Below are 14,387 nucleotides of genomic sequence, written 5' to 3'. Positions count from 1 at the left end.
TTGACCTCCACCTGTCCAGTGGCCAGCTTCACACATCCGTCCACATCAAACTCACGAACAAGCAACAGTACCTCCATTATGACAGCTGCCACCTATTCCACATCAAACGGTCCCTACCCTACAGCCTAGGTTTTCGTGGCAAACGAATCTGCTCCAGTCCGGAATCCCTGAACCGTTACACAAACCACCTGACAACAGCTTTCGCATCCCGCAACTACCCTCCCGACCTGGTACAGAAGCAAATAACCTGAGCCACTTCCTCATCCTCTCAAACCCAGAACCTCCCACAGAAGAAACACAAAAGTGTCCCACTTGTGACAGGATACTTTCCGGGACTGGATCAGACTCTGAATGTGGCTCTCCAGCAGGGATACGACTTCCTCAAATCCTGCCCTGAAATGAGCTCCATCCTTCATGAAATCCTCCCCACTCCACCAAGAGTGTCTTCCTGCCGTCCACCTAACCTTCGAAACCTCTTAGTTCATCCCTATGAAATCCCCAAACCACCTTCCCTACCCTCTGGCTCCTACCCCTGTAACCGCCCCCGGTGTAAAACCTGTCCCATGCACCCTCCCACCACCACCTACTCCAGTCCTGTAACCCGGAAGGTGTACACGATCAAAGGCAGAGCCACGTGGGAAAGCACCCACGTGATATACCAACTGACCTGCCTACACTGTGAAGCTTTCTATGTGGGTACACTGTGAAGCTTTCTATGTGGGAATGACCAGCAACAAACTGTCCATTCGCATGAATGGACACAGGCAGACAGTGTTTGTTGGTACTGAGGATCACCCTGTGGCTAAACATGCCTTGGTGCACGGCCAGCACATCTTGGCACAGTGTTACACCGTCCGGGTTATCTGGATACTTCCCACTAACACCAACCAATCCGAACTCCGGAGATGGGAACTTGCTCTTCAATATATCCTCTCTTCCCGTTATCCACCAGGCCTCAATCTCCACTAATTTCAAGTTGCCGCCACTCATACCTCACCCGTCATTCAACAACATCTTTGCCTCTGCACTTCCACCTCGACTGACATCTCTGCCCAAACTCTTTGCCTTTACAAATGTCTGCTTGTGTCTGTGTATGTGTGGATGGATGTGGGTGTGTGTGCGGGTGTGTACCTGTCCTTTTTTCCCCATAAGGTGGGTTTTCCGCTCCCGGGATTGGGGTGATCCTTGCCCTCTCCCTTGAAGCCCACATCCTTTCATCTTTCCCTCTCCTTCCCTCTTTCCTGGTGGGGCGGCGGTTTGTTGCGAAAGCTTGAATTTTGTGTGTTTGTTTGTGTGTCTATCGACGTGCCAGCGCTTTCGTTTGGTGGGTCACATCATCTTTGTTTTTGGGTATATATTTCCCATGTGGAGTGTTTCCCTATATATATATATATATATATATATATATATATATATATATATATATATATATATATATGTAAATACAAAGATGAGGTGACTTACCGAACAAAAACGCTGGCAGGTCGATAGACACACAAACAAACACAAACATACACACAAAATTCAAGCTTTCGCAACAAACTGTTGCCTCATCAGGAAAGAGGGAAGGAGAGGGGAAGACGAAAGGAAGTGGGTTTTAAAGGAGAGGGTAAGGAGTCATTCCAATCCCGGGAGCGGAAAGACTTGCCTTAGGGGGAAAAAAGGACAGGTATACACTCGCACACACGCACATATATGTGCGTGTGTGCGAGTGTATACCTGTCCTTTTTTCCCCCTAAGGCAAGTCTTTCCGCTCCCGGGATTGGAATGACTCCTTACCCTCTCCTTTAAAACCCACTTCCTTTCGTCTTCCCCTCTCCTTCCCTCTTTCCTGATGAGGCAACAGTTTGTTGCGAAAGCTTGAATTTTGTGTGTATGTTTGTGTTTGTTTGTGTGTCTATCGTCCTGCCAGCGTTTTTGTTCGGTAAGTCACCTCATCTTTGTATTTATATATAATTTTTCCCACGTGGAATGTTTCCTTCCATTATATATATATATATATATATATATATATATAATGGAGGGAAACATTCCACGTGGGAGGGATGTATCTGGGAGCAAAGATGATGTGACTTGCCGGGCGGGGGCGCTGGCGGGTCGATGGACGCACGGACAAACACAGAAACACAGGCATGCACGCGGGATTCAGGCTTTCGCAACAAACTGTTGTCTCATCGGGGGGGAGGGGGGGGGGGATGTGGGTTTTGGGGGAGAGGGTGGGGAGTCGTTCCAGTCCCGGGAGCGGAGGGACTTGCCTTGGAGGGAGGGAGGGAGGGACGGGTGTACACTCGCACACGCACGCATATCCATCCACACAGAATGACTCCTTACCCTTTCCCTTAAAACCCACATCCTTTCGTCTTTCCCTCTCCTTCCCTCTTTCCTGATGGGGCAACAGTTTGTTGCGAAAGCTTGAATTTTGTGTGTATGTTTGTGTTTGTTTGTGTGTCTATCAACGTGCCAGCACTTTCATTTGGTAAGTCACATCATCTTATTTTTTAAGTGTGTGTATATATATATATCTAAAAAGAAAGATGATGAAACTTACCAAACAAAAGCGCTGGCAGGTCGATAGACACACAAACAAACACAAACATACACACAAAATTCTAGCTTTCGCAACCTATGGTTGCCTCGTCAGGAAAGAGGGAAGGAGAAGGAAAGACAAAAGGATATGGGTATTAAGGGAGAGGGTAAGGAGTCATTCCAATCCCGGGAGCGGAAAGACTTACCTTAGGGGGAAAAAAGGACAGGTATACACTCGCACACACACACACATCCATCCACACATACACAGACACAAGCAGACATTTGTAAAGCCTTTACAAATGTCCGCTTGTGTCTGTGTATGTGTGGATGGATATGTGTGTGTGTGCGAGTGTATACCTGTCCTTTTTTCCCCCTAAGGTAAGTCTTTCCGCTCCCGGGATTGGAATGACTCCTTACCCTCTCCCTTAATACCCATATCCTTTTGTCTTTCCTTCTCCTTCCCTCTTTCCTGACGAGGCAACCATAGGTTGCGAAAGCTAGAATTTTGTGTGTATGTTTGTGTTTGTTTGTGTGTCTATCGACCTGCCAGCGCTTTTGTTTGGTAAGTTTCATCATCTTTCTTTTTAGATATATTTTTCCCACGTGGAATGTTTCCCTCTATTTTTTTTTTTTATATATATATATATATATATATATATATATATATATATATATATATATATATATATATATATATATATATAATATTAGAGGGAAACATTCCACGTGGGAAAAATATATCTAAAAACAAAGATGATGTGACTTACCAAACGAAAGCGCTGGCAGGTTGATAGACACACAAATAAACACAAACATACACACAAAATTCAAGCTTTCGCAACCAACGGTTGCTTCATCAGGAAAGAGGGAAGGAGAGGGAAAGACGAAAGGATGTGGGTTTTAAGGGAGAGGGTAAGGAGTCATTCCAATCCGGGGAGCGGAAAGACTTACCTTAGGGGTGGAAAAAGGACAGGCATACACTCGGCGCGCACACACACACATCCATCCGCACATACACAGTCACAAGCAGACATTGCTGGTCCCATCAAATGCAGAGCATGATCTTGGAGCCGTGAATATTCGGTTTGGCCGTCGACTTGGAAGCATGGCCGGTATATCCCCATGATTTTTTGCGTTTAGGGTTATTATAATGAGCCCATTTTTTCATCCCCAGTCACAATGCAATGTGGAAATCCCTTCCGTTTATGCCTCTTAAGCAACTGTTCACAAACACACAAATATCGTTCAGTGTCTCTTGGTTTCAGCTCACACGGGACCTAAGTTCCTTCTTTCTGAATCATGCCCATAGCCTTGAGACGTGTGTGTGTGTGTGTGTGTGTGTGTGTGTGTGTGTGTGTGTGTATATTTATTGTCTTTCTCTTTGATTGAGGAGATTTTTTTCATAATGTAATACTTTATTTTTGTATCAGTTGTGATTGATGAAACTGTCATCTTTAAACTAATTTCTAACTTCTGTCAACACTCTTTTTCTAACACTGTTAATCATGCTGCATGTCTGCCTAACACAGGACTGGATATTCAGTGCAATTCATGAGTTTCTGGACAGACACTTGTATTTTCTTTTCCCTAAACTGAAAGTACACATGAAAGATGCAAGATCCAACTCTTCTGTGGAGACTCAGACTGTTGTGATCAAAAGACTATAGAGAATCTGTAAAGGAGGATTGTTTGTCGCCATGAAGAAATTAAAACATATGCCAAGCGCTGTATTATGAAACGTAACGTATTTTGAGCTAGTAAGGAATGCTTGCACATCATTGTTTTTTAATTTCTTAATGGTGTATTCAGGACCTTAAGGATCGTACGTTGTGTGTGTGTGTGTGTGTGTGTGTGTGTGTGTGTGTGTGTGTGTGTTTTTTTTTTTTTTTTTTAGAACAACTTCATATGCAGGGTTGAGAAACTGTTTTCATTAACGCTAAGGATACATTTAGTCATGAGACTATTATCTCTTTAACTCTTATACTGACTCTTCATTTGCATTATAAATTTGTACTTAGTAGATGAGTATTTTATGTCAAATGGTATGTTAATCTGGTTTTGCTCTGTTCTCCATCCCTTAAATCTGATCAGAGATTTACCATTGAAAATGTAAAAGCAATCATTTGGCTTTCATAAACAAAGACTGATATGTTTTCACTTTAGGATGATACTGATGTTGATGCAAAAATCTTGAATGTGAGCTTCTCTGCTCGGCGACCAGATTTGAATGGGGATGAGTTTTATTCACCACAGTTTCTGCAGGAACAAGTTTATCTTAAACGGACTATTTTGGCCAGGCTATCAACAGTTCAGGTGAGTAATAATATAATGAAAAATAGAAATGATAGTGGGTTCTGGTAATATAGCAACACATTAATTTTTTATAAAAACTTCGTAGTTCATTAAGATACCTATTGTTATTCGAAGTATCTTGCAGCCTTTATGTAGTTGATAAATGACATTATTTGTATGTATAGACAAGGCAGCGATACACAGAAAGGAATATCTTTGATTGCAAAATATATCGCTGGTATTATTATACAGCACAGTTTGCCTCATTCATACCAATATGAGAACATGCTGGAAACCAGATAATAGAATGCCTCCATAAACATTTGCAAAAATTCTGTGAAGCTATAAAAATAAGATGAAAGTAAATACTAGACTTTCTAATGCAAAATATGCAAAATTATAAACACATCCTAACTTCCATAACACATAATTACTGTATTGTAATATTGTGTATTATATTATTGTGTATCTTCTATAACACTGCTAACAGTGAGCATGTAGCTCGATACCAGACTGGACAAATAAAAATATAAAAAGCAGCAAGCAGTGTTGTCCGAGTCTATATAAGCAAATAATGTCATTTAGCAACACTAAGATACTAGTAAGTGTTCTTGCACATGGAAGGAAATAATCATGATTTTAATTGGGCCACAACATTTTGTCACACATTTTTCGTACATTGTGAAATAGCTATTCAAGACAAATACAATTTCATGTGAATCTGTCTGCCAGTTTTTTAACTGTTGAAAATGGAGGAGCAAACTCAGTATCAACCTTCACCAAGTTAAGATGAATTTGTATGTATATTGGAATGATATTTCATGTTATTTATTTGGTTGAAACACGCACATTACAACTTATAGCTTTTTATGTGGATGTAATCATAAACCAACTATGTGCCGTTCACACACACACACACACACACACACACACACAATTTCGATAAAATTTTTTATGTAATGTTTATGTTTCAAATCGGTCTGTTTAGAATTTTGTGAGGGTAATTTTGTGTGAATGAATATATTTTGATTCCTTCAAGAATACTCATTAGCGGTCCTTTCTGTGCAATATGTAAAATTCCGTTAAAGCATTTGACATTCTGTATTGGTCAAACTGGACGGAATGTCAGTATTCAATACCGAGAACACATTAGAGATAGCGATAGTAACCCATCAGTATTCTTTCACCACTTTAAAACAGAACGACATACAGTGAACTGTGGAGAATGAGCCATCGAGGTTTTACACATTGAACAATCAAGAACTACCAATGTGAGTAGTCTTGAAGGAATTGAATATATTCACAAATACAGAATTACCCTCAAGAAATTCTGAGATAAACCCTTTTATTTGAAATATAAACATTACATAGAAAATTTAACTGGAATCACCCTTCCAAACAAGAAATGAGTAGAAAAACAAAATCTGTACACATGATTTGTCAATTTCATCCTGTGACTAGAGCAGTCTTTTCTATTCACTTGTAGAGTATAGTCATTAGCACAGTGTGGGTAGATTCAATGGCTGCTTCATAGTCTACACACCCCAGAAACTTTGAGCTGTTTCCTGACCTGTTTATTTTATTTCACCTTAAGTTCCATATAATCATTTGCACTAAAGCCACTTGCTCATAGAATAAGACACTAAACAATCCGCAGGATACTGATAAAACAGGTTAAAAAAATACTTTCACTAAAACAAATAAAATTATTGTACAGGTAAGGTTCATATTACAAATCCTGGGGCTTTTCCTGTCATTTATCACTCCCTTCACCTCTCTCAGTAATATCTGTATGTGAAAGACTTTAAGTTGCACAATGGTTTACAGTCACCATTAAGCTATGTTTCCACATATAATAAACAGGGCAAGTCAATTCAAAGGTTTGTGGATGTCAGTGTTACCTCGAACAGGATCATGGCAAGTAAAGTGCTGCATTGTTCAAACCAACCATCAGTTTTAGGAGAGCTTTACCTTTTTTAAAAATAGGTGACATAATACAGTAGAAGCTCTGATTTATTGTAATAAACTCTAATGTATAACAAATGGACATTCCACCAGGAAGTCTATCAACTTTGATTTGAAAATCTGGGGTTCATCATATCTATTTTTTAATTCTGCTGGAAGCCTGCTGAAAATTGTGAACAGCATCCTGTAAAATTGTTAAGGAAGTGTTGTCCAAGTCCAAACTAATTTTTGCAAATTATTTGTGAGACGCCAACCTGAAGTATAAATTTTAACACCATGTAACAAAATAAATTGCTTGGCAACTTGCCAGAAAGTCAGTGAAACAAGGTATGGTCCCTGTCATTAACTATTGCTTTCTCATTGTCAAAGAGTGACTATACACGCTGCAATACATCCCTGAAATTTGATATGTGCAGCTCCTCAAACTTTTAATTAAAATTTAGAAATCAAAGGTCATGGGTGTGTTGAGTGAAGGTGGCATATGACATATTAATCATAAATAAGACAGTTTTATTTCCATGCAACAAAACTGTGGTGACTCCTTCACTTGCCTCCATCTGTAGCAGCAGACAACAGGCTGCAAAGACTGGAAACCAGCCCTACAACAGCCTCCCTGGACACTCCCACTGGACGGGGAACTTAGATGGCCACACTTTCCAGATGCTAGGCGTGCTGAACCATCGCTCGGCCAGTCTCTTGTTCAGCTCTGACAAGGCAACAGCTCCGGCCATTCTCTTACCAGCTCGTTTGTGCAACGCCGCCGCATTTCACAGGGATATGCATGAACCACAAAATTCTTACCCCATGCTTGTTGTTGTCATCCTGTTGTGGTCCATTTAATAAGAGCAGTGCTATTACGTTTTTTTTCCACGCTGTCTTCCTGAGCTGCGTCTTCTCGAGGTGGTACTACTGACTGCAGGAGTACAAAGCCTGATACTGGACACCCAGTTTGTCTGCCTGGTACCAGAAATTGGAATACCATCCTCCAATGGGTATCGATATCTGTTGACAGTTATTGACATATTTACTCACTGGCCAGAGGCCATCCCTATCCCAGACATTTCAGCCGAAACCATTGCTGCAGCCTTCGTTCCAATCTGGCTGTCCTGCTTCAGATGCCCATGTGACATCACTACAGATAGTGGGTGCCGGTTCACCTTGGCCCTCTTCCGATCTCTGGCAGCTACCTGCAGCTCCAATTTCCACCATACCACCAGCTACCACCCTGCAGCTAACAGAATGGTGGAGTGGTTCCAGCACACACTTAAAGCTGCCCTCGCATGCTATTCTTGTGAGTGGTCTGCTGCCCTGCCCCTGGTACTTCTAGACCTGTGGAAACTTTGGCTACCGAGCTGGTATACAGACACCCACCTACCATTCCCGGTGAGTTTTTGGAAGTGACCCCGTTCCCTCCTGACAGCCCCATTCCAGGTTTCATGTGGCATCTCCAAGGCTACGTGGCCCAACTGCGACCAACACCTCCACAACAGCATGGTGTGCACTGTACCTTTATCCTCAGGAACCTGACAGCACGCACACGTCATGTTTTCGATGGACGCATACCAGCTGCCTCTTTGCCCTCACTATTCAGGTCCGCACTTTGTGTTGCAACGTTGTGACAAGACATTCTCCATTTGTCTGAAAGGGGTCGTGAAAATTTTCTCCATAGGCAGGCTGAATCTAGCCTATGTTCTAGTCTCCTAATGAGCACAGCACCATTGAGACAGGGTTGCCCTCACCTATCACTGTATCCAGCACAGCACCATCAAAAATGCACCTGATACAACGCAGGCCAACACCTTCCCATCAGGTGTCCATGACATACCACCAGCTGATGCAACCGCGGATGTCGTGCCTGACACACCATCAGCTTAAGCTGACACTTGTTCACCACCAACTGGCTACATGAGTGACACACGCCCCATTGCCTGGGACCCTGATGTCGCCACCGCACTACCCTTTTCGCAACCGACACAGGCAGAGCCCCTCCTACACAGGCGCCCGCCATGCTCAACAGTGTCGTCACCACCGCCGCTAGCACCTGCACGGTTGGAGCAACGACACTACTTCAAATGCTCCCAACACTGTATGCAGGAACTGCCCATGCCCCTCCTTTCACTGGAAGCCACAGCACAAGCACAGCAGCAACAACCCTTGCATGCCTCACAGCAAGCATGTCAGTCAGTTTCAAGTACCCTTTGAGCAGTTGATACCAGTGTTTTCCTCTCAAAAGGGGGGAACTGTGTGTTGACTCCTTCCCTTACCTCCATCTGTAGCAGCATATGGCAGGCTGCGTGGACTGGAAACCAGTCCTACAACACCTCTGCTGGTCACTCCCGCCAGAGGGAGGACTGAGACGGCCATGCTTTCTGGATGTTAGGCAAGCTGAACCGTCACTTGACCAGTCCCTTGTTCCACTTCGACAAGCAACATCCCCGGCTGTGCTCTCGCCAGCTCGCCTGCGCAATGTCACATGGTCCGTGTATCATGTGCCGCGTTTCACTGGGGTACGTGCAAACCACAGAATTCTTACCTGTGCTCATTGTTGTTGCCCTGTTGTGGTCCATTTAATAAGAGGAGTGCTACTGAGATTTTTCCATGTCACCTTCCTGAGCTGCATCTTCTTGAGGCGATTCTACTGACTACAAGAGTACAAAGCCTTATGCTGGATGCCTGGTTCATCCACTCGGTATCAGCAATTGGAATACTGCGTGCAGTGTAGTGCAAATAATGCATTGCGCACTAGGACTACCAGTCCCATTTATTACTATACTATCCCCAGCTGTTTAGGCACTCCCTTGCTGCCAAGCACACTGTTGAAGCAGTTTTCCCATGCCACTGGACGACACCAAATGTAGGTTACAGGCCACTCGTGGTCCATCTGTCCAGACCCTCCTCGATTAAGAGGCATTAGCCAATTTCAAATGTTACCGTAGTTGTTATCTTTTGTGTTAATGTGTTAGAACCAGCCCGCAAGGCTCTTTCAGTGCTCCCCATTATGTACTGCCATTTTCGTAATTAGCACACCGCTTAAGCATGTGCGCTCCTTAGGTGTATAGGAGGGAACATAAATTGTTCCTTCAAGACTGTAACCTGCTACTGGTTAGTACTTAATTGTGGACTCAGGGCATTACCAGTTTTCCACCTTTCTCAGTGTCCAACATGAGATGCCATTACCTTTGCTCATGGCTTCCGGGGATTGAGGAGTTCCTCGGCGCCACATAGCTAACCCCCTACATGCACAGACCAGGCGATTTCTTATTATCCCAGGCTTCTTTCCAAATGACAACTTAGATACAACCATAGATGGCCAGCTTGCAAATGGTCACATGCACTCTGCCTTGCTGTTTATGATGCATGTTACCTTTTCACTAAGTTAATTGTGTAGTTCCTTTGAATGATTCCATGTCATTTATCACGAATCCCATGAGAAAATATATTTACAGGGGTGGCACGGTAAGAATTCAAGGTACTCAACAGTGGTCTGTACAAAGATCATTAACTGACACCATAGATCCTTCTGATTACCTTTTTTTCTGACGTAAGGAAATTCATTGTCAAGAAACAAAAGTTGCCCCTAAATGTAATGCCATAGGGAGTAATACTGAAACTGAACCAGTGGGACTCACTTCACCCGTTTTGGGGAAACCTGTTTTGTCCAGTGTCAGGAGGTGACAAACACAAAAAGGTATGGTCTATTAATCGTTGGCAGTTCAAATGTACAGCAAATGATGGTACCTCTAAGGGAAATGGCAGCAAGGACAGGAAAGGACACCTGGTGCACTCAGCACTTATGCGTGGGGACCTCATTCAGCATGTTGAAGAGGCTATTCTGGGAGCCATTGAGAGAACAGGGTGCAGCCAACTGCAGATTGTGGTGCATGTTGGAACAAATGATGCCTGTGATCTGGGCTCCAAGGTCATTCTTGGGTTATTACAGGGACTGGCAAAAAAGGTTTAGAAGACTAGCTGTATGTGTGGAGTTTCAACGAAGCTCACAATTTGCAGCATTGTCCCCAGAATTTATCGTGACATTTTGGTTCCAAGTTAAATGGAAAGACTGAACCAGAGAGTTTGAAAGTTCTGTGACAAGTTAGGCTGCAGCTTCCTGGACATGTGCCATATGGTTGAGAAGTGTAAGGTTCCCCTAAATTGGTCTGGTGTGTACTACACATGAGAGCCTACTACTCAGATAGCTGACTGTGTGTGGGGTGCACACAAGGTTGTTTTTTTATATATATATATATATATATATATATATATATATATATATATATAAAAAAATCACTCAACTCTCCATCCAATTGAGATAATGATAGCTGTAGGAAATCAAGAAATATCAGTGTAAGATCGAAAGAAATGCCTCCCACAGGTGAGAGTATTAAAATCCTAATGGTAAACTGCCGGAGCATTCACAACAAACTGATAGCAGTGCGAGTTTGGGGGAAAATTTAAGTGTATATCAAAAGGATGGGAAAATGGGAAATGGAGGTGGTGGTTTTGTCGCAGTAAATAAGAAATAAGAAACTCAAATGTATAGAGGTGCGCGCGGGGGTGCCACCCCCCCCCCCCCCCCCCCACACGCACACGCACACACACACACACACACACACACACACACACACACACACACAAAACTGCAGTCTCAGGCAACTGAGACCACACTGTGAGCAGCAGCACCAGTGCATGATGGGAGTGGAGACTGGGTGGTGATAAAGAGGAGGCTGGAGCAGGGTGGGGGAGGGGGAGGGATAGTATGGTGGGGGTGACAGACAGTGAAGTGCTGCAGGTTAGATGGGGGGCAGAGGAGAGATGGGGAGGGGAAGTAGTGGAAAAGGAGAGAAATAAAAAGACTGGGTGTGATGGTGGAGTGAAGACTGTGTAATGCTGGAATGGGAACAGGGAAGAAACTGTATGGGTGAGTACAGTGACTAAAGAAGGTTGAGGCCAGGAGGATTATGGGAACGTAGGATGTATTCCAGGGAAAGTTCCCACCTGTGCAGTCTAGAAAACCTGGTGTTGATGAGAAGGATCCATATGGCACAGGCCGTGAAGCAGTCATCGAAATGAATGATGTATTGGGCAGCCTGCTCAAGAGCAGCGTGGTCCGCTTGTTTCTTGGCCACAGTTTGTTGGTGGCCATTCATGCAGACAGACAGATTGTTGGTTGTCATGCCTACATAGAATGCAGCACAGTGATTGCAGTTTAGCTTGTAGATTACATGATTGGTTTCACAGGTAGCCCTGCCTTTGATGGGATAGTTGATGGTAGTAACAGTACTGGAGTAGGTGGTGGTGGGAGGATGTATGGGACAGGTCTTGCATCTGTGCCTATTACAGGGGTATGAGCCATGAGGTAAGGGAATGGAAGCAGGGGTTGTGTAAGGGTGGACGAGTATATTGTGTAGGTTCGGTGGACAGTGGAATACCACTGTGGGAGGGGTGGGAAGGATAGTGGGCAGGACATTTCTCATTTCAGGCCACGATGAAAGGTAATTGTAACCCTGGCAGAGAATGTAATTCAGTTGCTCCAGTCCTGGGTGTTAATAAGTTACGAGGGGAATGCTCCTCTGTGGCCAGACAGTGGGACTTTGGGAGGTGGTGGGAGGCTTGAAGAATTAAGCAGGGGGGATTTGTTTTTGTGCAAGGTTGGGAGGATAATTATGATTAGTGAAGGCTTCAGTGAGACCCTCGGTATATTTCGAGAGGGACTGCTCGTCACTGCAGACGCGACGACCATGGGTAGCTAGACTATGTGGAAGGGACTTCTTGGTATGGAACAGGTGGCAGCTGTCGAAGTGGAGATATTGCTGATGGTTAATAGGTTTGATATGGACAAAAGTACTGATGTAGCCAACTTTGAGGTGAAGAGTAACATCTAGGAAGGTGGCTTCATGGGTTGAGTAGGACCAGGTGAAGCAAATGGGGGAGAAGTTACCGAGGTCCTTGAGGAATGTGGTTAGGGTGTCCTCACCTTCGATCCATGTAGCAAAGATGTCATCATTGAATCTGAACAAGGTGAGGGATTTAAGATTCTGAGTTTTTAGGAAAGATTTGTCTAGATGGCCCATGAATAGGTGGGCATAGAATGGTGTCATGCGGGTACCCATAGGCATAACCCTGATTTGTTTGTAGGTAATGCCTTCAAACAAGAAAAATTGTGGGTGAGGATATAGTTGGTCATGGTGACCAGGAAGAAGGTTATTGGTCTGGGATCCGTCGGGCGTTGGGAAACGTAGTGTTCAATATTGGTAAGGCCATGGGCATTAGGAATGTTAATGTACATGGAGGTGGCATCAATAATGATGAGCAGCGCACCGTGTGGTAAAGGGACAGGAACTATGGAGAGTCAGTGGAGGAAATGGTTGGTATCTTTTACATAGGTGGGTAGATTCGGGTTATAGGTTGAAGGTGTTAGTCCTTGAGAGCAGAGATTCTCTCAGTGGGGGCACAGTAACTGGCTACAATGGGGTGTCCTGGATGGATATGTTTATGGACTTCAGAAAGTAGTGGTTATTGAACATATACAGTGAAGGGCAGCACAAATGATCACAGGTTTGTTTAATCTGAGGGAGAGTGTCACAGAGATACTGAAGGAAGTGAACGGGAAGGTTCTTGAAGATAGATGTAACCTCTGGCGTGCCACAGGGGAGTGTTATGGGACCATTGCTTTTCACAATATATATAAATGACCTAATAGATAGTGTCGGAAGTTCCATGCGGCTTTTCGCGGATGATGCTGTAGTATACAGAGAAGTTGCTGCATTAGAAAATTGTAGCGAAATACAGGAAGATCTGCAGCGGATAGGCACTTGGTGCAGGGAGTGGCAACTGACCCTTAACATAGACAAATGTAATGTATTGCGAATACATAGAAAGAAGGATCCTTTATTGTATGATTATATGATAGCGGAACAAACACTGGTAGCAGTTACTTCTGTAAAATATTTGGGAGTATGCGTACAGAACGATTTGAAGTGGAATGATCATATAAAATTAATTGTTGGTAAGGCGGGTACCAGGTTGAGATTCATTGGGAGAGTGCTTAGAAAATGTAGTCCATCAACAAAGGAGGTGGCTTACAAAACACTCGTTCGACCTATACTTGAGTATTGCTCATCAGTGTGGGATCCGTACCAGGTCGGGTTGACGGAGGAGATAGAGAAGATCCAAAGAAGAGCGGCGCGTTTCGTCACCGGGATATTTGGTAACCGTGATAGCGTTACGGAGATGTTTAATAAACTCAAGTGGCAGACTCTGCAAGAGAGGCGCTCTGCATCGCGGTGTAGCTTGCTCGCCAGGTTTCGAGAGGGTGCGTTTCTGGATGAGGTATCGAATATATTGCTTCCCCCTACTTATACTTCCCGAGGAGATCACGAATGTAAAATTAGAGAGATTAGAGCGCGCACGGAGGCTTTCAGACAATCGTTCTTCCCGCAAACCATACGCGACTGGAACAGGAAAGGGAGGTAATGACAGTGGCACGTAAAGTGCCCTCCGCCACACACCGTTGGGTGGCTTGCGGAGTATCAATGTAGATGTAGATGTAGATGAAAGTGTATTAACAAAGTTTCAAGAACCAGCTTTAAATGATTACTGTA

The 14,387-nt window shown here is 43.8% G+C and overlaps 1 protein-coding gene across 1 annotated transcript in view; it reads left to right on the top strand.

The window, feature by feature from the left end:
• The window catches only part of LOC124717078 (protocadherin-like wing polarity protein stan), a 368,864-nt gene that overhangs the window by 95,787 nt on the left and 258,690 nt on the right, over positions 1 to 14,387 (top strand). Inside the window, exon 12 of the mRNA XM_047243768.1 lies at positions 4,693 to 4,842. Within this exon, the coding sequence (XP_047099724.1) occupies positions 4,693 to 4,842 (150 nt within the window). The remainder of the gene's footprint in view (positions 1 to 4,692; positions 4,843 to 14,387) is intronic.

The sequence above is a fragment of the Schistocerca piceifrons genome, chromosome 1 (genome assembly GCF_021461385.2).
Source record: "Schistocerca piceifrons isolate TAMUIC-IGC-003096 chromosome 1, iqSchPice1.1, whole genome shotgun sequence".
Taxonomy (NCBI): Eukaryota; Metazoa; Arthropoda; class Insecta; order Orthoptera; family Acrididae; genus Schistocerca; species Schistocerca piceifrons.
Note: the sequence above shows the minus strand (reverse complement) of the source record. Positions and strands in the feature narration are given on the sequence as shown.